The sequence below is a fragment of the Anastrepha ludens genome, chromosome 2 (genome assembly GCF_028408465.1).
Source record: "Anastrepha ludens isolate Willacy chromosome 2, idAnaLude1.1, whole genome shotgun sequence".
In the NCBI taxonomy this organism is placed as follows: domain Eukaryota; kingdom Metazoa; phylum Arthropoda; class Insecta; order Diptera; family Tephritidae; genus Anastrepha; species Anastrepha ludens.
The window spans coordinates 69,622,219-69,644,513 of NC_071498.1; the positions used below are offsets into that span (position 1 = coordinate 69,622,219).

At 36.2% G+C, this 22,295-nt stretch overlaps 2 protein-coding genes across 2 annotated transcripts; one reads left to right on the forward strand and one right to left on the reverse strand.

Moving 5' to 3' along the window:
• The first annotated feature begins 2,554 nt into the window (after positions 1 to 2,554).
• On the forward strand, positions 2,555 to 6,093 carry LOC128871764 (ras-like protein family member 10A). Its single transcript, XM_054113816.1, has 4 exons — positions 2,555 to 2,706; positions 2,800 to 2,913; positions 2,991 to 3,058; positions 4,682 to 6,093. The coding sequence occupies exons 1-4, from the start codon at positions 2,683 to 2,685 to the stop codon at positions 4,797 to 4,799; spliced, it is 324 nt and encodes a 107-aa protein (XP_053969791.1). The 5' UTR covers positions 2,555 to 2,682; the 3' UTR covers positions 4,800 to 6,093.
• Positions 6,094 to 19,512: 13,419 nt separating this feature from the next.
• Positions 19,513 to 22,256, reverse strand: LOC128871767 (uncharacterized). The gene has a single exon (XM_054113819.1). The coding sequence runs from the start codon at positions 21,559 to 21,561 to the stop codon at positions 19,603 to 19,605; it is 1,959 nt and encodes a 652-aa protein (XP_053969794.1). The 5' UTR covers positions 21,562 to 22,256; the 3' UTR covers positions 19,513 to 19,602.
• Between the last annotated feature and the right edge of the window lie 39 nt (positions 22,257 to 22,295).

Below are 22,295 nucleotides of genomic sequence, written 5' to 3' on the forward strand. Positions count from 1 at the left end.
GTCCTGCTCCATCCTGCTCCATCAAACTCAGCGGGTAAAGCCATTATCTGCCATAGCGACAGCCTTAAATAAATGAGACTCGCTGCTAAGAAAGTATGTGGGTAGCTTCGACGTTTGTGAAAGGTGTAGGTGCGCTATATTAATGATAGCTTTCCCACCAACGTTTGGAGGGAGCGATATTCTGGGACTTAGTAAAAGTGGTGCGTATAAGCGTTTCAATCCGAAGGATATCTATTTGAGACGATTTTATTACGCCAAGCGAGTAAGTCAAAAGAGGTATGGCCCAGGTATTAATTGCTTTGCATTTATTTCCACTGATCAGACTCGTTTTCAATACAGCTTTCAAACGTGCCTCAAATTTATAAATGAGGCTTTGCTTTACTAGTGTGTGGTTGATCCTTTGAGTTACAGATATCCTAAGTATTTATAAGATTCGTTTGTATTTAATTCTGAACTTCTTATTTTTTATTTTATTTTTTTTTTTATATCACTTTATTTTATTTCGTTTTACTTCATTTAATTTTTTCATATTTAATTCCGAACATTTAATTTTTCCATTTTTTTTATTTCGTTTTGTTTTATTTCATTTTGTTTTCTTTTATTTTTTTTTTTAACCTTTTTTATGTTTTTTACTTAATGTTACTTAATTCTATTATATTTTCATGAAATTAATTTCATTTATTGTAATTTAACACAATTGGAGCCGAAAAATTTGTTGCCTAAAAAACTGTCTTTGTAACCCCAAACAATATGAATTCAGTTCTTGCTTGGTATTCTTTATACTGTGTGAATCTATATTCTTGCTAAGCCCAATGTTGTGCTTCTATCTCTATCTCTACAGAGCTTTTGAATGTCAAATATCTGTATATGGATACTTCTGGGCAATATAAACCTAATATAATAAGGCTTTAAATAAGATTTAACAGAACATTTCGACGCCAGCGCTATCTCTCGGTTCCATTTCTTCCAAAAAATTGCCTTTCAGGTAGATGATATTTTTTCCATGTCTAAACCCAATCAAACTATGTTATATTCTATGAATACATATGGCGACCTCAGTGCCACCTGGCAGTCCCAGGCATGCTATTAATATCTCCTCGAAGTTTTATCTGAATTTGATGAACAGTTTAGAACTACCATACATAAATTACACACAAATGTATTTTCACATTTGTATTAAAGAAAAATATGCACATATGTATATACTATACGAATATAATTGGCCCTTACACCTTTTATTGGGTGTTTGGCCAAGCTCCTCATCCTATTCCGAATGTGCGTCTTGATGTTTTTCCACAAATGGAGGGGCCCACATATTTATGCCGCCTCCGAGCGGCAGATGGTTATGCCCTCTATGACTTCTAATGACATTCACACTTAATTCGTTCAAACTCTGACTGGACGCTGCATGCCTGACCGGTCAACTATGTAACTGCTTTGAATTGCCTTTCCGTTTTTAATTACACTCTTGTTGTTGTTGAACAGCATAACACATTCCCCATAGTTGTTTGGAGAACGGAGCTGAAGCAACAGTCATTGGTTGAACATAAGTCAGAGCCGATAGAACCGACTGTCCGGGAGAACGCTGTCGGGTCTCTCTCGTTTTTTCGCCCTGGACTTTTTTTGGTTTGCTTCTGACACGAGCTTTCTTCCTCTCATAGGTATAAGAAGTGATCTTTGATTTTGTTTTTTGAAATTCACAATGTAGTAATGATCTTTATTTACATTCCGACGCTTATCATCTCACTTTAGGTTCTGATAAAACTTTTTTAATCATATCAATAGTCGATAGCTTCAATTGGATTATGACTGTAAAAAATTTTCTAACAAAATAGGAATTAACTAAAAATTAAAATATTATATCTTAGTACTTTAATTGAGTATTCTGGAGAATAGATACACATACGTAGGCATATATTTGGTCCTTGTATTCCTGTGTGGAACATAGCGCCTCGATGTTGATATACAAGGACATAGTTATATTCATTGGTTTCTTTGAAATATTATTTTCATTATTATTTAGCCCATAAACTAATTCTAACTCTGAAATTTTTAAAATTTATTATCGGAAAATTGTTAAAATAAAGAAATGAATTTTCCAAGGCAAGCTCAAATAATACTGTATTATCAGCACTTTACTTAAATTTTCTTTTTCAAGCGGAAGATTTAAAGGCGTTACTAAATATGATTGCCCAAAAAACTGTAAAAAAAACACACATTTTATCTCTGCACACTACAATATGGTCAACATTGCACTTTCCATAACCTTTTTTTTTTTTGTTTAATTGAAATGAAATTTTAAAGCTCATACACTCGTACAGGAAGCAGATCTCCATTTAATTTTTTTCATTTCCGTTTTTCTTTATTCCATGCTTTCATTTTTGATGCCGACGCTATTATCGAAACCAACCAATGGGCAAACAAATGTATCGAACACGTTGGCAAATGTTGTTGACCGATGCAAAATGTGAATGTCTGTTGCAAACGACGGTGGTGGGTGGAAATGAATGAAAATGGAAATTGAAAAATAATCATATTGTAAAAATATCGATGTACTCGTACATACAAATATCAAAAAAACTGCACACATAGAAACGTTTCCCGGCTGATAACTTTGCCGAATGGAATAATGGACATCCGCTGGGGTTGCGAACCGTACACGCATATGTTTTAGTATTCGATATGGGCAACTTGGAAACATTTCAGGTTAGTGCTTTCATACATACAATACATAAGTAAACGGACCTATTTTTGGTTTTTAATTAAAAAAAAAAAAACACTTTTCCTTCCATTCCTTAGTATTGCCGTGCGATGAGAGAGCAAATATTGGACAGTTTTAGTCATCGTGATTTTAGTATAATAGTAATTGGTAATAAATACGATACGGTCACCGAGGTGCAGGCCAATTCACAGGTGAGTGAGAATTTAAGTCGCTGGCATCATAGTTGACGGAAAAATTTATTTTTGCAAATGTAAACATTTCCTTGCAGGAGCTGAAGGATATTTCAACGTTGGTGCGCAAACATTGGCGTTGCGGCTATGTGGAATGCTCTGCCAAGTGAGTATATCGTTTAATGCCCATTGAACTCTATATATACGAGTTTTTTTTAATATGTTTATTTTCTTAAAAAATATTCATTTATTCAGCTATATCTACTTTGTCCCTTTCGAAATAATTCTCCATGCACACTTTTGCCTGTACTTTTTGCAATCGATCGAAGCACTTCTAATAAGCGCTCTTTGTATAACCTTGAGTTCTTCCAGAGATGCGGTCTTATCTTTTCCATCTCTCTCTTTTCACGGGTCTTTTCTATTTTGAGAACAGGGCAAAGTTGCATATATCATAGTATGTACGTGGGTGAGGTGATTTTGCGAAATTTTTTGGGTATACAATTTCATATATGTATATATAAATGGCGCTTAATTCCTTTTTCGGGTGTTTGGCCGTTTGGGACATGCGCCTTGATGTGTTCCCCAAATGGACGGACCTACAGTTTTAAACCGACTCCAAACAGCAGATACAAGTTTTTTCTAATAGCGGTCACCTCTCGGCAGGTAATGGCAAACCTTCGAGTGTATTTCTGCCATGAAAAAACTCCTCAAAAAAATCATCTGCCGTTCGAGAAGATTGTGGCAGAGAACTCCTTCAAAGAGGTACTACTTCGAAACGCATCTGTATTTTGTTAGACCGCCAGGAAGTCTTATGTGCACTGCTGTCTCACTTAATACCATCTAAGCTCTTTGAGTAATGCTTCACTGCCCTCTATCCACTGGGAGCAAGGAGCGCCGGCATGTGCGTCCAATGGCCAGCTTGTCAGACGCTACATCATCAAAATTCCATGGACCACATAAAGAAGTTATCAGCGACTAGGAACACACTTCACTTCCGAATATGGCTCTTGAACTTGGATAGAGAGAACTTACAAACTCTCACTGGATACCTTACAAGCCATTGTCGTAGTTTTTACCATTTAAGGAAACTAAGGCTAGTAGTAACCAGCGTCTGCTTTTTGTGAGCTGCGCACATCCTCTGCGAATTTGCAGTTTTCGCAAGATGAAAACTCACTTGCCTACCTACGGGGAATGATTGTAACCCACTGTGGATATAGAACAAAAAGCCTGAAGTGCTCGAATTGGAAACCTCCAATTATATTTTCGCCGTCAAGCACAATAGACCATATCTGAGTTGCCTGTGCTCTATGGCGCAATAAAAACTAACTACCTAACTAACAATGCGCTTCATAAAACGCTATCCTTTCTCGCTACCCACATTTAAAGATCGGCGCGACTACTCTACGCGCTGTAGCTTCCAATGTTTTGTGAGCATACTCTGTCCCAATCTCTCACCGAACTTAAGAATATAACACCAGAATTATCATGACAAATGTTCAAAGTTATAGTAGATGATAGTTTTCCACTTTCTCAGCAATGTCTGAGGACGTCGCACTTATCGTTTTAACTTTTCTCTCTACATAGCTTAAATAGACTATACTACCTATAAATCATTGCTTTTCCTGGACAGAACCTCCCGTAAACAGATGTCGTCCATGCCATAAAGTTCTACGGTGCTTCCTTTGTTTTGTGAATAACTTAATCATTTTGCTTAGCGCTTAACTTATTTACCCAATTGATATGTACATATGTGTATAGTTGTTCATTTTGCCTTTCACATGCATTTCAGGTACAACTACAAAATTGGCGATGTATTCCGGGAATTGATGGGCTGTACAAGCACCGGTGCCATCGTTAGCGAATTCACACAATCAACTAGGAATAAAGGACGTTGCACAATACTTTAGCGTTATCTGCAGAGATTCTTCAGAGAAAGGATGTGAGTCGCAGCAAAGGCATGTGAGCTACAGCTGCAAAATTTCAAGGGCCACAGCAACCAAACGCAAACGAAAGCCGCCAAAATATTAGTATAAGTATTCAACAGACCACCTAAGTAGGTTTCGAAACCAGGTTGTTGCAGCTGTTAGCTCTCGTGAACGCGAATTTGTAGTAGTAAGCCATAGGTAGCCAATAAGTAACGAATAGGTTTAAATATTTAGAAAAAAATATTGTAGTTAAAAAGTAAAACGGAGATATACTTAATTAAACGAGGGAACAATAACAATTACTTATATATTTTCGCTTTGCCAAAAATTGCCATAAAACTAAACTACTAATACCAAGTTTTCTAACCATGATTTCGTCCTGAGAGCACCTCCGAAAGTGGCACCAGCCATTGCAAGAGTTACACTTGACTGATGTCAGGCTCCAAGGAACGAACCCTGGTCTGATGCACGGAACAGACTGTGCGGAGGACCAAGAGCTGCTGATTTGTCCCCGCACTGAGATTGGAGAAGAGGGTTGTGGGTCTGAGAGGGAGTTGTGTTGCACCGGTGGGCTCCTTACTGTTGAGGTTTGATTTGTGGCAGCAGTTTGAAGTGCCGGCACATTTGACGATGAAGCCGTTGAGGCAGATGCTGCCTGGTGGAAAATAATACGTCTCCACATACCGTGTAGATCACTCCCTATGTGTCTTAAGGCCTGAGCAGGTCGTAATATAGCACCACCCGTTGCACTTATTGCACCTATCCGAGGCGGAGTTCGGGTGGAGCCGTTTGTGACAGATGCAGCAGTAGAATACTTCTGATCCATGATTGGGTTCAATACCAGCCCTAAAGAGAAGTATTTGGAGCAAATTTGCTGCATAGGATTGATCCTGTTATGATAGATTGGGGGTGAGGTAAGGTACACTAGACAAGGCTATTTTACTGAGGCGACAGCCCTAGGTCGGGAAAAACCCGAGTCATTCCAGTAACTTAGAATCAGCTGCCATGGGAATGAAGGTCTCAAAGATTCATTGCAGCCCTTCACGCTTTCGCAGTAGCTTCTCCAAGAGTTCCGCTTAGCAGTTCTAATTTCAGACAGATTCCTAACCCTCTTTATACAGTTCCCATCCTGGGACAGACTTAATTCGTCTAGCACTATTAAATAGAGGTCGGCACGAAGCCCTAAGTTCAACAAGCTTAATTGTTCACCAAAGCGGTTCTTCCTTCTTAGGGAGTATTCTAATTGGACAGCGACGGATCATGTGGTTGGAGCCAGACCGAATCCAAATATGGAAGTCCTCTCAACCGCATTATACCTCCAACCCAATGACGACGAGCTTGGAACATACTCCGCAGCATGCCAGGGTTTTAACGGTATGGGGGCAGTCATGGCATTAGCCGACCAGCCATTTCTGTTAAGTTTCACCTCAATATACCCGGGAGCCAAAATACCGTAATAAGGAGTTAGTCATAACCCGAAAGCAAAGGGTCGTCACGGTGCAGGTTTGAAAGGTCGTCAAAGCCGGTGATCATTTAGCGCTAACCTGGGTGCACTGCGCAGAGGCGAACTGTCCTACACCCCTTAAAATAACATAACAAACCATCACATAATTAAACATAACAAATAATAATAACATAGCTCAACAAAATACAAAATTATACAGTTAGGTGGTTCACAAAGTATTACAAGTGTCGTATTTTCGGAAGTCGTAAAACTCTTAACAGTTAAATAAATGTTTAGAGGTTTTGAAGCTACAACCAAATATTTTTAACTGTGTCAATTGATAATATGACTTGTACCGTACTTTGCGAATCCCTTAAACCGTATTTCCAGCTATTTAAAATTTACAAAGGTTTAGTTTGTGGATACCCCAAGTATATCGACGTAATATAACATAACAACATTATATACAAACCATAACGTAGCACTTAGTGTTTGCCATTTTTCGTCAATTTGCAAAAGAAAAAACTGGCGTGCATTTTTAAAGTAGCCCCTAAATAAGAATAATGAGCTATGTAAGAAAATATTTATTTTCGAGAAGGTAAATATTTTAAGTAAATATTTATTTTGCGTGGTTTAAATAAATAGACTTATACGAGTATTTATTTAAATAAATTATATATTTATTTATTAACTATCATACATTGGATTTCTTGTGAATGAATACTTGAATGACAAAATTCGTGAATTGGTTTGTTTGTTTTTTCAGTATGTGAAAACTTTATCCCATATATTTTACAATAAATGTACTATTTTTCAATAACGCCGGAGAAAATACATATGAAGAAATTCAAGCCCACAAATTATAAAATACAATAATTATAATAATTATATACTGTTAGTAAAAAGTGATTATAGTGCGTATGTACGGCAAGCACTGTAAAAAATGTTCGTATGGTGCATTAGTATGCAAAACCGAATCCCGAAAACTTAGGTACTTTCAAACACTATTAAAAAAAATGCCAATATTTTAAGCAAACAAAAAATACTTTAAAGTTGTGATCATTGCAAGAATTAGAATAAGCATAAAAGAAAGAAATATTAAACTAAAAGAAACAAACATAAATGCATTGCATTGTTGGAAAAAATACGTTTAGTGAGAGTAGATGATGAAGAGTAATAAAGGAAAATGCTGCATGCACACACACACATGTAAGCAATGAAAAGGTTAGAATCCATATTTATGGCGTACCGAACACTGCATTGAACCAAACTAGTTAAGTAAGATACAACTACAGTTAGAAGCAAAATTTAGTGAAGTAAAATCAACGCACAAATTATGTGTTATTACTGTTAAAATGATGAATGGAGAAGATTTTGCAAAAACAAAAATATTATAGAAAAATTAATAGAGTCCCTGAGGAACGCAAAAAATCACTCATAAAAGCGAATAGAGGTTGAAAACTTCAAGTAATTTAAATTAGAATGGGGAACTAGTTTTTAGCAAATTTATATGTAATATTATTACAAACATACATACATATGTACTTATATTAATCAAACTAAAACAATAATTTAGGTTTTAAACATAGACATAACGAATTTTTCACACTGTACAAAGCACAACATTAACATTAACAACAATAATAATAACTACCCCCACTACCGTTGTCGATATATATATTAGAAACTTTAATCAAACCCTCATCCTTCAGACGGTTGATTTTAAATCCAAAACACTTTGAAATATTTATTTTATATATTAGTATAGAAAAGAGTTAATAAATGTAAACACATTAAGGCTGAATTTGTATATATATGTATACACTTAATAAACTAAAGGTATTAGGCATACAATAAATAAAAATAAATTCAAAAATTTAAATTGAAATACAATACAAAAAAAATAAAAAAGAACAAAAGTAAAAATGTAATTAAAAAAATCCAATAAAACTTAAATATAAATTAATAAGTTAAGATGGCAGCAAGAAGTGGGCCAAATGCATTATAACGATTTGTACATCTTTACTACGAGATAATTTAACGATTAGAGGCAGATATAATAGCATTTTCGAGTGAGTATTAAAAATAAAGATACATAAAACAATAAGACACATCTAGAAAGAAAATATGTTATTCCATATATGGTAATGTCAAACTGAAAGCTTAAGCCTTAAAACCTCTTTAGTACACGCTATGTATGGATGTAGTTTTACCTCATTTTTATAAATAATTTCCCAATTAGTTTTAACACTTGAAATATGTTTTTTTAGACTAAACCAGAAATGCAGCGTTATCGAAAAATTATGCCATTGCTAAAAAAATTCAGTCCAAGCTGCCAGTGTCTGCGAAAGCATGATACGATTCGTTTGCCTTTAACTACGGGAGCTTATTTTCCAATTCAGCATATCCGAGACCTTGAAAAATGAAATTCGCATATGACAGCGAGGACGTGCTCATTGTGGACATTTAAATTATGCCATTTTGCATATACGATACGAGTATAATTACGCAGAGCCGTATTTGAATAAAAATAGTATAACCTGAACGAATCTAAATTTTTACATATTGCAACGGGTGATTTTTTAGCTATTATCTTTTTAAACAGCTGGTTTAAACAGCTGACTTGTTTCACTGTCAAACATCTTCAGTTTGGTCTATAATTTAACCATGAATCGTCTTATAAACGAACAACGCTTGCAAATCATTGAATTGTATTATAAAAATGTGTGTTCTGTTAAGAAAGTTTATCGCGCACTTCTTCCATTTTATGGTCAGTTTAATCGACCCACTGAAGCGGCTATTCAAGCTATTGTGACTAAATTTAGAACCAAATTTACATTATTGGACATCAAACCACCAACACGCTTACGTAGAGTGCGAACTGAAGAAAATATCGCAGCTGTATCGGCCAGTATTAATGATGACCATCAATTATCGATTCGTCGCCGTTCGCAGCAATTGGGCCTCTGTTACTCAACAACGTGGAAAATTGTGCGAAAGGATTTAGGTTTGAAGCCTTTCAAAATACAGCTGGTGCAAGAATTGAAGCCGAACGACCTACCGCAACGCACAATTTTTGGTGAATGGGCTCTTGGAAAGTTGGCCGAAGATCCACTTTTTTATCGAAAAATTGTGTTCAGCGACGAAGCACATTTTTGGATCAATGGGTACGTAAATAAGCCGAATTGTCGATTTTGGAGTGAAGATCAGCCAGAAAAATTGTTAGTTCTTGTAAATGTCTCCAGAAAAGGTCACAGTTTGGTGCGGTTTATGGGCTGGAGGTATCAAAGATGCTGCGAATCGTAACGTAACTGTGAATGGTAAGCGCTACCGTGAAATGATATTCAATTTTTTTTTGCCCAAAATGCAAGAGCTTGACTTGCATGACATGTGGTTTCAGCAAGACGGTGCCACATGCCACACAGCACGCGTAACAATGGACTTGTTGAGAGGCGAGTTCGGTGAACATTTTATTTCACGTTCGCGACCTGTCAATTGGCCACCCAGATCGTGCGATATAACGCCTTTAGATTATTTTTTGTAGGACTATGTTAAAGCGCATGTCTATTCAGACAAGCCCGCTTCAATTAACGCATTGGAAGACAACATTAAAGCATTTATATGTGAGATACCGGCCGAAACATTGGAAAGAGTATGCCAAAATTGGACTAAGCGGATGGACCATTTGAAACGCAGTCGCGGTCAACATTTGCATGAAATAATCTTCAAACATTAAATTATATGGACTGCACTATCGATTTAAATAAAATTTTCATGTTTTTTTCCGATTTGTGTGTTTTTTTGAAAAACTCTCGTATAGCTCTTAAAAAATCACCCTTTATTTTAAAACAACATCTTGTCACGTATTTTGAAAGGCCCTTTACATACATATGTATTACATATTACTTAAATATTATATTAGTTAAAAAACATTTTTATCGGCATTTAGTAAAAAAATTCTATTTCTGATGGCACTCGATCCCAATTGATGAGTTTACAAATTAACGAGCTTCTGCACTACTTAGCATTTGCAATTTTTTAAACCTAGGCTAGATGGGTTACTCTTCACAAGAGTTCACTCAATGGCCAAAGAGTCTATTACGATGCCCAGGAAAGACTTTCCTATATATCCATAACTCATCTCCATCTTTTGACGAAACTAATAAGCCCGTGTGAAATACATTCTTGAAAGTGTAGGATATTAGCGCAGAGAGTGCGGAATGGAATCTTTTCCGAATCTGGACCTCGTACTGCCAATAGTCCAGTGCTTTAATATTGTGGTATTTCCGATATATTATTCTTGTGAAAAACCCTTTACATGTACTTCACTCGTCGGGTAGTCCTGTAGCTGTTCTAACCTTCTCCTTGAGGCTTGCTTTGTTGCACTCTACTATATTTCCTATATCCTATCTTAGACCCCTTAGTTACATACTTGTCTGCCTCATCATTTCCCGGAACAGTACTGCGTCGCGGTGCCCAATACAGATTATCGCTGTGCTGTCGAAGACTGTATAGGGATATTCAATTATCAAGAACGCATTTTAAGTTAGTCGTCTACAACATAGGGTCTTGATCACAGAGTGATCAAAAAAGACAAATTTGTTCGATGTCCATGAAACGTTAATTGAGCTTTTTTACTCTATTTTATTTTATTTAATATTTTTTTATTTTATTTTATATGGCCTTATTTTATTTTATTTTATTTTATTCTACTTAGCTTAATTTAATTGATAAATAATTAATAAATTAATTTTATATATATAAATATATATATAATTGGCGCGTACACCCTTTTTGGGTGTTTGGCCGAGCTCCTCCTCCTATTTGTGCTGTGCGTCTTGATGTTGCTCCACAAATGGAGGGACCTACAGTTTCAGCCGACACCGAACGGCAGATATTTTTATGAGGAGCTTTTTCATGGCAGAAATACACTCGGAGGTTTGCCATTGCCTGCCGAGGGGCGACCGCTATTAGAAAAATGTTTTTCTTAATTTTGGTATTTCACCGAGATTCGAACTAACGTTCTCTCTGTGAATTCCGAATGGTAATCACGCACCAACCCATTCAGCTACGGCGGCCGCCAATAAATTAATTTTAGTTCATTTAAAAACGAAACAATTTATTTCATAAATATACATTTTTGTTTTATTTTAGTTTAATTTAATTTTCTTATCTTCATTTAATTGTATTATTTTCTTTTATTTTAATTAACAGAAACTAAGTTGTACAATAAATTAATTTCAATTATTTTATTTAAAACAAAAACTGTTTTATTTTAGTTTATTCTACTTCTCTTAACTTAATTTAATTCTAATTATAATTTTAGTTGTTCTAATTTTATTTCGCTTTAATTAATAGGAGCTAAATTTTATAATAAACTAATTATAATTTTTTTCTTTTTTGTGTTTTTTTTGTTTATCTTAATTAGTTTACTATTTAAATAACAATATTTTATTTATTTTTATTTGCATTAAATTATTTTTATTCTTCTTAGTCTATTGGTTATTTAAAGTGGCGATGCACCCAGAATCCAACTGGCGCTTCCGCACCATTTTGTTGTTTATGGTTATTTACATCATTACATCCAGTCTGTGCGGTTTAAGAACCTTATTACGTTGTTGACGTCTAAGCCGGACAGTTGTTCGAGACTCTCGAACAGTGTTTTGCCCATATTTGGCATTCTCTCCTTCCATAAGGCAGGACATTGCCGGAGTAAATGGAAAATCGTTTCCTTTTTCTTCGGTTGTTTACAACTGTGGCAGTATGTGTTGTGTGGGATGCCCATTTTCGGCCGATATTTCCCCGATAGACCTGAAGCCAGTTAACACTGCCGTGAGTCTGCAGGCATTCCATCGTTGCATATTTGTGAATGTTGACGATTGTTTGTGGTTGTAGGTGGGCCATAACGTTCTGCTAACTTTGCATTTTGTCTGGTCTCGCCGTCTGCATTTGTAGATATTTTAAGGAAATTGCATTGCGTTTTAAGTAAATTGCACCCAGCGATGTGAATATTGAATTTTTATTGTATTGTAATTTTAATTAAAATTTATTATAACTTTACCCATTTTCTTTTATATTACAATATATTAATTTCCTTAATTTTATTTATTTTTGTTCAAATTAATTTAATTTATTTATTTTATATTTACATTATAAATTTTTATTTTCTTTAATTTACAAACTAATATTAATTAATAAGAGATAGATTTAATAGAGCAAATACTTCGATTTATTTCATTTTTTTGTTATTTGATATTATCTCATTGTATTTTACTTTATTTTATTTTGTTTCTACTTAACTAAAATTAAATGGGAAATAAAATTAGTTTTAATTGACTTTTTGTTATTTTTTTAAATTTTAAATATTTCTTTTTATTTTACAAAAGCAAAAACTTTTATTTTATTTGGTGCTCTACTCAATTCACTTTAATTTTAGCTAATTTAAATCAATTCAGTTTACCAACGTTTTAACAGAACAACAATAATTTCATTATAGTTTTAACTTCCATCGCAAACTTCATATTTTGAGTTCGAAGTCACTGTCGCAATCTCTTCGTACCTGGTCACCTCGATTTATAGTAATTAAACTAAATTCCATTTATATTACGTGTTCAAGTTTTTAGCATTAAAATCAAAATGTTTCTGATTTCAAAAGTATTTTATGTGGAATTTGGGTAGTAGAAGTTAAAACTTACCTTACCTTACTTTAAAAAAAGAGATAAGTTCAACTAAGCTGAATAGTTTTATATGGTCTAAATGCTAAGCTTGATAAAAGTTGCTTTTCCACCAATTTTAAGAATATATAAATATTGAAAACTAAATAAATATATTTATATACAAATATATTTAAAAGCAAATTGAAAAGCAAACAGTTAAATAAACTAATTAATAAATTAAAATAATATACATATATACATAAACCTTAAATGCTAGGTCAAAACGCTAACCATGTTATTGTTATTATTGTATTGTAGATTTATTGCTAGATTATTCCGTTGTGTTTTTACAAATAGTATTATTTGAAAATATTTGAAAGATTCGTCAAAATGGCTGTTAATTTTGAAAACATTTGCTAATAAAACCGCAGGATATTGCAAAATGAAAAAAGGAATAAATAAATATACTTATACATACACATGTTCAAATGTGTAAGGGAAGCTAAGCATATGCAAAAAAATATTGTTAAATTTAAAAGAATAATAATGATATAAACTGTTAAATGGTAAAAAACGAAGAAATGCGTAAAACAAATTACAACTAAAACAGTTGTAAACAAAGTATTTATAAATCCCAAAATAACTCAACGCTAAGATTAAATGTATACATAAATTTACACTGACAAAAAAAATTGTAAAGTGAATAGATAATATGAATACAATTTATTTGAATAATTTAAAGCCGCTGAGTCAGTAATCTTGCTTCATGTTTGTTAAGCGCGCTTTTGCAATAACCAAAAAAATTAGGAAAAGTAACTTGTAACAAATAATAAAATTGTAATAAAAAATTGTATAATAAACTGTGCATTCAGTCGGAGCATAAAGAGAAATAAAAATCGACCATACAAATAAATTTACAATAATGTTTGTAATTGAAAGGAATAACTGAAAAATATTTAAAAGTTAGTGTCTGGTTTTCAATTAATTATGGTTTAAATGATTGATTTTGATTGCTCCAAAGCACGCGAGCACGCACTAGCACCAGCTACAGAAATACACGCACACAGCCACACTTGCAGTTGTACGCAAAATAATAGGAAAGACTTCAATAAACATGTTTAATTTTCATTAAGAACAAATAATCAAAAATGGAAGAAACACAGATTTGGATTTTTCGTCACTTTGTAATTTTGGATTAGTCTAGATTTGAAATCCGTAACGTAATTTAATCTGTTATCCTGTAATCCTACTGCAAAAAACTGAACAACCTGAAGAGTTCACACCTCTGTTCACACATTTGACGAAACTCATCTCCGTAGCGACAACGCTGTTCACTCTTGTTGTTTTTGTTGCATTTATTTATTTCCCTTTATTTACAAGGGTATAGTGTGTGCGTTGATCAGTTTCCATGTATAACTTCTGTCGCTGAAGTTCCCAGACTGCTTTCACATGTTTGCAGCCTGACGCGCCATCTATTTGTACATATAATAGATTATCATGGACGTTGTATCAGAGTTATTGCATCTACTGTGACAACAATTTAGAACCAGATCAAATAAGTAATTTTGACCAATTTGTTTTTAAGCTCTTTAAAATGGCGTTCGAGGGAATCATATTATGCAAAAAGCGAATAGTGATGAGAGTTTATCTCGTGCCACTGCCATTATTAATGTTACTCCGTTGGCGTCTGAATACGAGTAACGACTGATCAGACGAGTGTGTGAATACGTGTGAAATGAGCGAGCAGAACTCAGCTGCCGAGTTCCAGAAGTTGCTCGCACAATTTAGTTTGTCTCCATGACGGAAGGCCAAATCTCGTAATCTATCATCTTTTCTGTGCTCTATCTCGGTGTTGTGAAACGTTTGATGTCGCGAATTCGCACAATACTGCGCAGACTCATGTTTGATAATGGCATATTCGTTTAAAAATTGCATTCTATCTAACAACCACTGCCAGTATTTGCCTGATTTAGATCCGTGACATTGGAGGATCGACGATGATGGTCGTGAAGTGCATCTCGACCATGCAAAGTAATACATAGAGTCCGAAGGAAACTATTTTGAATTAAACAGATGGGTTTTGTAAAAAATCTTATTAGTTTTCAATAAATGTTAACTGGCCTTGTCTGGAAGAGAGAGCTTTCAGTTATACGGAAAAATTCAATATTCCGAATAGGCATATGGCTACGGGCACGGTCTGCATCAGTGATTTTCATAATGTGCATGGACTCTTATAAAACAGATCGCATCAGCTGCCATGCTCGACGGATTCAATTTGGTGAGCCACCGCAGTATCAAGTTACAGCATCATACTGTGTTCAGATATGCACCACAGTTAGGAATACTCGTATAATACTAAGTTTTAATTTGAGCTATCAACTCTATTGTTCACTCACACCCAATTAAAATAGTTGAACTTCATTTGACTGATGGAAATTATATGATTTTGCTTATGAAAACTTATGTTTGCAAAATTGGAAAAATAGCAAGAAATGTAGCTGTAAAGAAAGTATGCTATTCGACTTGCTTTCCCTAGCTTAGTGGAGTCATCTACTATCTCTGCAAAGGTGAACTCATTTTGTTCCTTTACAAAGGAGCCTCAAAATCAAGGAGAGCCACTTATTCCATCCCGACCTTGTTGTTGTTGCTGTAGCAGTAATATAAGCCCCGTCAGTGTATGCTATTTAACTTGCATTCCCTAGCTTAGTGGAGTCATCTACTATCTCTGCAAAGGTGAACTCATTTTGTCCCTTTACAAAGGAGCCTCAAAATTAAGGAGAGCCACTTATTCCATCCCGACCTTGTTGTTGTTGTTGTAGCAGTAATATAAGCCCCGTCAGTGTAGGGTATATCACCGGTCGTCTTCGTCTGGCTCATCTAAAGGTGGGCCCAGGAAACATGCTGTTTCGGCAGGTTGGTTCTGGAGGGAGGGGAATGTTAGATGAGTAGGTTTTAAGAGACATGTAAAAAGGTGGTTAGTGTCATGCAGGGTGCCTTCACATGCCGGACATATGTTTGGTATGTCGGGGTCAATTCTAGATATGTAGGAATTTAACCTTCTACAATATCCAGAACGTAATTGTGCCAGTGTTACGCGGCTCTCACGGGGAAGCTGGAGCTCTTCATCTGCTGTAGGTGGTGGTTGGACTCCGATTGCGGCATTCGGTGGACGGGAGCTTAAGAAGGGGGTAACGGTCTCCCGGTGAATGTCGTTTAATGTCTGTCTAAACACTGTCTGGTCCAGTAGATGTCAGTTACTTTTGTCCTGGATCTAGTCGGTGTAGTTTAATAGGTGTCTCCTGACGTGCCTGGGGGCGGCTCTGACTCAAGCAGTGTCTGCACATTCCCATGGCAGCCGGTTCTACGTAACTGGAATGACTCGGGTTTTTCCCGACCAAGGGCTGCCGCCCCAGTAAACTAGCCCTGTCTAGTGAACCGCATAGCCATCCCGACCTCTTCATTTTTGCTTTTAGTCCTATTCGTAATACAATTTTTCAAAGAAATAATTTTTTTAATATTTTTTAGTTTTTAATAATTATTTCTTTAATTTCACTTGCTATTTGTTTTTGCTTGATTTCTCTTTTTCATATTCATGATATTTCTTTCCTCCTTCAACAGATTTTGCTCTTCTCATTCAACAGACTTCACAAGTTTTGCATGTGGAATCTGACTCAATTAAGTGTTAATTGCACAATTAATTAAATGCGATCTTATATGGTAAATGAAGCTCAATTAAGGCGTTAATTACTCACTGAGCCATTGAGGTGAATGTCTAGATTGGCATTTACGTGTGAGGGAACCATCCGGACCGTTTTAATGTAGTAGTTAAAACAAACACTCATATTATTTTGACCACAACTGCACACGTACAATTAATGTATAAAACTTCGGCACACTCACAACAAACCTCCAAAAAGTGTAATTTGTTTTGTTGAGCAATAGATATTACCATATATAATTCATACACGGATAGAAAAAATAAAAATAAAAATACAAAATAATTAATGCAATAAAAATATTTCGAAATAATAGGAATTTCTAAACGAGTTTGTACTAGACAAAATAAATGAAATGAATAAAACTCAAATATATATTAAACCCACGAAATTCAAGTATTGCATAAACTTAAGTTCTAGGCGCTTCAATTGTTGATTAAGAGATCGGGATAAAAATGTAAACAAAATCACAGGACATTAAGAATGCTAGTATGAAGAAGAAATATTAAGAAATAATAAATAAATAAATTGCAAAAAAAAATTTAATTTTTAAATTGTTTTGTTTATTTGAAGAGTTTGAACTTTTCGAAGCAGTCAACCTCAACTTTTTTTGAACGGTAAGTTATATGAAAGCAAGGCAAGGATGATACATTACAAGGTTAGGCCATCCGAAGCAAAATTGTAAAAATAACTTCGACTGTCACTTCATCTGGGATAAGGCAGCAGAATTCTGCCCGCTCATTGCGCACGTATTCACACACTCGACCAATTAGTCGCAGTTCAGACGGCAACGAAGTAAAATGGGCGAAGGCTGAATTTCTTGGTTATCGCCAACACAATCTCAGTTTTGTTTGTAAACAATTGTCGTAAGTTATGAAAACGGCTGAATCGCTGAAAGCCGGTTAACAGTCTGAAATTGAGCACACCTCTGCATTCTGTACATCGTATTATTGACCCACATGAGATCGGGTTACCGCTGCGGAAAAGTATGTCCAGTTTTTGTCATTTATAATAAATCAAACGAGGTTGATTATTCATTTGCAAAGTCCATATCATGACCGTGTCACGCGTTTATTTCTTTTTATCTCGCAGACATAGAATACAAAATGGATTACCTCTATATAAAAATTGTAGTGCGTTTTCGTGCCAGTGATCCACAACCAACTTCAAGGATAGTTCGAGAAGCTTTCGAATTATGTTGTTGCCTTTTGCGACCGCCGTAGCCGCCATAATTAGCGCGTATACGTGGTGTGCGTCTTGATGTTGTTCCACAAGATGTTGTACAGTTTTAAGCCGACTCCGAACGACAGATATTTTTTATGAGAAGCTTTTTGATGTCAGAAATACACTTAGGTTGTCATTGCCTGTCGAGGGGCGACCGCTATTAGAAAAAACGTTTTCTTCCTTTTGGTGTTTCATGCGCGGAGATTCGAACTTACGTAGTTTGAGCTAAAATTGGAAACCCATTTGCTGAGAGGAACAGTTTAGGATTGCACAAATTTGTATTACAGCAGAGTGGTGCGCCATTCCATATACCATTTATGAAGAAAAGCCAGACACCGTCCGCTAGTGAGAACAATCTGACGATATTTGTGTCTTATAAATAATAGATTTGATTGAGGGGGGCTTACTTCACTTCATACTCGATTTTAACTTAACCTTGGCCATTCAACCACTTACTTAAATAGCTTATTACTTAACCTTTTCCCTGTTGACATAACCCATTTTGTCTTTGTGAAGAGGATGTGGAAGTTCAATCAGTGTTTCAGCTAAAATTATATTTTTCCATCGATATAACTCCCCATAAAGTAGAGCTTCAGGGCTGGCGAGTTCCTAGCGATGAGTTCCCTTCAGGTGCGACTTCATCTTATGGACTAACAAAAAGTCGTATGGGACGATATCGGGCTGAGTGGGTTCTACAATGTTGGAATAACCTTTTCTCCAAAAAATCATGCACAATGAACGCGGAATGAGTCAGCGCTTTGTCAAGCTACAAGATCGACTCTTTCTTGGCGAGTTCGGGCCGCACACGAAAATGCGGACCCGCAGCCACTCCAGCGCACCAATAGAGATATGCTTTAATAACTCTCTGCCCGGCAGGAACATGTTTATAATGACAATCAACACGTCCTTCAGGCTCGACTTGGACCTCCTCGCTTTTGTTGAGCGCTTTCCAATCAGTGTACCCACAACTGCCTTTTTTAACGGATCTGGGAGTTATACTGAAATATCCATGTTTCATTTCCAGTGACTGTCCGACTCCTCCGATATATGTCATCGCTCTGAATGCGGCACAACAAATGTTAGCGGAATGTGAGCCTCAGAATATGAAAATGGCATAATAACGCAAACCAAAGTCAAAGGTAAGTTTATCTCACATTTTACTTATTCCTTAAAATTACTTGTCGGGACGACTTCTGAAATATTAGAGGGAAAGTTTGTGTGGAAGCAGAGTCCACAAACTCGGAGTTTCTATGGATGACCCTACACAGTAGTAGTGCGCTTGCTATTACTGTATGGCAATTATTTGTGGCTTTAAATCGGGATCAAGAATGTACTATCTATCTTTCCTGATGTTCTTTATGTTACCCTAAATATTTATTAAGATGCAGACCAGTTCCTTCGCCTTTGGTACTATCGTACAGTGATATTTGAAAATATGTATGGTAAGCGATATGTATAAAATATCAATAAGAAGTGTTTATTATTCTATTTTTAACAGTTTTTGGCATTCGGCATTCTTTAAAACTTCACAATTTCATTTAAGTCAAGGAATAAAACCTCAAAATCGATAATTTACTTTTAGATTTGTGAGCACTCGTATCATGAGGATTTTTCGCTGCACTGTTTCTCCATCCACACAAACAACACATTCCTCATTATTTATACATTAATTTTATTCTTAATACATTCAGCTATTTTTTTATTGTAGCGGTTAACGCCTCTTTACTAGATCTACATATCGCTCCTCATTCACAGTGATTGATCATACACTTGACCTGCGGATTCATATGTACCTCCGCATCGCACTCGAAGGCCGCTTCGAACTGTGGCATATTCATAAAGCTCCGATTGATCAACAACCCATACCATACATCATTTCGTCCACAATGCAATTGTGCCACAGCATAGAATAGAATCCGCTTTGAAGTCAAACCAAAATATTCCAGCGCATACTGTTCTGCGAATGCAAAAGACTCACCCTCCAACCAGAATTCATAATCCTTCAAGGATTCAATGAAGGCACGGTAAAATCGAAAAGTCTCAGAGACTTGTGATTCATCCAGCACTTGAAGCATAGTCGTATCGTCAAAATTTAACAACGATTGATGTTCCAGACAATCCAAAGCCGTATAGTAACCATCTGAACTGTAGAGCAAATCTGGTTTGTGCCACAAATCGAAACCAAGGGTGGCGAAGTAGTGAAAAAGTGGGCGTTGCATTGTCAAAATGGTGAAATGAAGAAAATGACGCAAAAAGTAGATGGGATGATTGTAGTCCTCCGGATCGATGAAGGCAGTATAGAATGTGTTTCTTAGCTGCAGGCGACGCAAAGCGAGTAAATTTCCATAGAAATCCCCTTCAACCAATTTATCAGCCTCATAAATAACTGTAAGGTTGGCCGGATCTAAGCTAGTCTTAGCATAGCTGGCTAATAGCCGAGGCAAATTGAAATCACTGCGTTGTAACTTCACATACAAAAAACGATCCCACTGTTCACCCAAGAGCACCGCACGTCGTCGTTCCTGAAAGCGTGTGGTGTGATAAAGGTAAGTGGCCAAGGCAACTTTGCGAGTGAAATGCTCATTAAATACATCCCAATTCCAGTATTCAGACAAAAGTAATTCCTCAAACTCTTCAGTGAGCAGGAAGCAATCTTCATACCGGAGTGTTGCATAAACTTGCCATAAGACGAAGTTAAAAAGTACACTTGGATGTGTGGAGCGTATGAGTGCAACAATATCACGCAAACGCGCTTCTTCGATTAATATTACACGCGCCTCCGTCACCTCTCTATGACTGAACTGAAGGCGTTCGAAAAGCATTTGCAGGTACTTGCCAAGCACATTGTAAGAGAACAAATGAAAGGCATCTTCCTGGCTCTCGTTGCGAGTATAATTTTCAGCATGCAATTCAGGGTCGAGAGGTAGTTTACCAATCAGCTCACGACAAAATGTATGCAGGTCACTGGCAATCACCTGCAACGCTTGCTTGCTACGTTTACGTCGGAAGGGCAGCAATTGTACTTGCCATTCATATAGCGATTCACAACGTATATCCTGCGTGCTCACTGGCGCTATAAAAATTGTGCCCTCAGCGAAGAAGATATGTAAAAAATTGAGCACACCATGTGCTGCCAAATCTGCGGCCAACGGCATCCAATCTAAGTAAAAATGCTGTGCTTCCAAGTCTTCCCACTCATGTCGCAGCAACGGCCATTCCAGATAGAGACGTACGTTCTCTGCGAGTAAGGAAATTTCTCGCAACATGCGATGCCACTGAGTAAGTGGCGACCGATTACGTTTCTTGCAAGAAGCGTAGAGGGCGCCAAGCAGTTGGCCAGAAGATGTGGTAAAATTTGTCCTCCTGCTTTCAAAGAAATTCATACGATCCTCGTAGTTATATAAAAATGGTGATACTGTATTTGATGCGGTATTGCTATCCACATTCGCTTCTTCACTCGATCGCAATTCACCACGCATTGCTTTGGCATAGTCACCGCAGGCGTGCGTAAAGAAATCTTCACACGGATCCATATCCCCGTCGAGTATATTAAGCATATCGGTAAGTTGTCGACGATAAAGACGCGATACCAGGCGACCCGTGCGCACTTTCGCCGTTTCGCTCGTGGTGTGGCATTGGCCAAGTTGTTGTGTTAAAAATAGACAAAGTAGAACGAGAATTTTGCGCGGGCACTTTTCATTCATCTTCCGATGAGACCGCAATGCTTTCCCAATTCGAACTAATTTTAGCAAAAATATTGAAAGTGTAATTTTCGCCTAGTCGCAAAATTATTTGTTTTTGTTGTGCAAAAAAAAATTATTATAAACTGATAAGATTTTTTTATTATACAAACAATTGTAATCTGGTTTAATTTCTATCATTGAATCACCTCCAAAGCAAAAAGGAAATCAAACGGTATCAACTGACTGCTCTTGAACTTGGCCAAATGCACTTGACCTTAAAGTGTTGTAATGAAACAGTGGGAACTATTTATGAACATTCACATCAATATTACTTAAGTATATTAACACACAAATGTTTTCGTTTAAAAGTGATTATTTAATTAATTTATTAGAGTATTAGCCTTTGACTCAGCAACTGTATGCTATCAGTGCCCTCCCGTCCGAATATTTATTTACATTCTATTATTATATTGGTTTTCGTTTACAGCTATAATTATTACAAGTTGGTTGAAATGTATTGAGAACTACATTAGAGAACCTTTTCCCCACCTGGACGCAGAATGTCAAACTCCAATTAGAAGGAAAAGTCGTGGACGCACCAATTCCGACACTAAAAAATCCGTAAGTTATTTAGTGTATCTTTCGATAGTTTGCTCTCCCTCTTGGAGAATACTACCGCGAACACCACAAAAGTCTACAACCGCAACAAGGTCCTTAAGTCGCTAACCGGTTATAAACTATGCAGCACCCATTTG

Excerpts from the sequence above, each read along its gene's own strand:
- LOC128871764 (XM_054113816.1), top strand. The coding sequence starts at position 2,683 with ATGGGCAACTTGGAAACATTTCAG. Across the intron at positions 2,914-2,990 it reads AGGTGCAGGCCAATTCACAG|GAGCTGAAGGATATTTCAAC; the intron begins GTGAGTGAGAAT and ends ATTTCCTTGCAG. Across the intron at positions 3,059-4,681 it reads TATGTGGAATGCTCTGCCAA|GTACAACTACAAAATTGGCG; the intron begins GTGAGTATATCG and ends CATGCATTTCAG.
- LOC128871767 (XM_054113819.1), bottom strand. The coding sequence starts at position 21,561 with ATGAATGAAAAGTGCCCGCGCAAAATTCTCGTTCTACTTTGTCTATTT.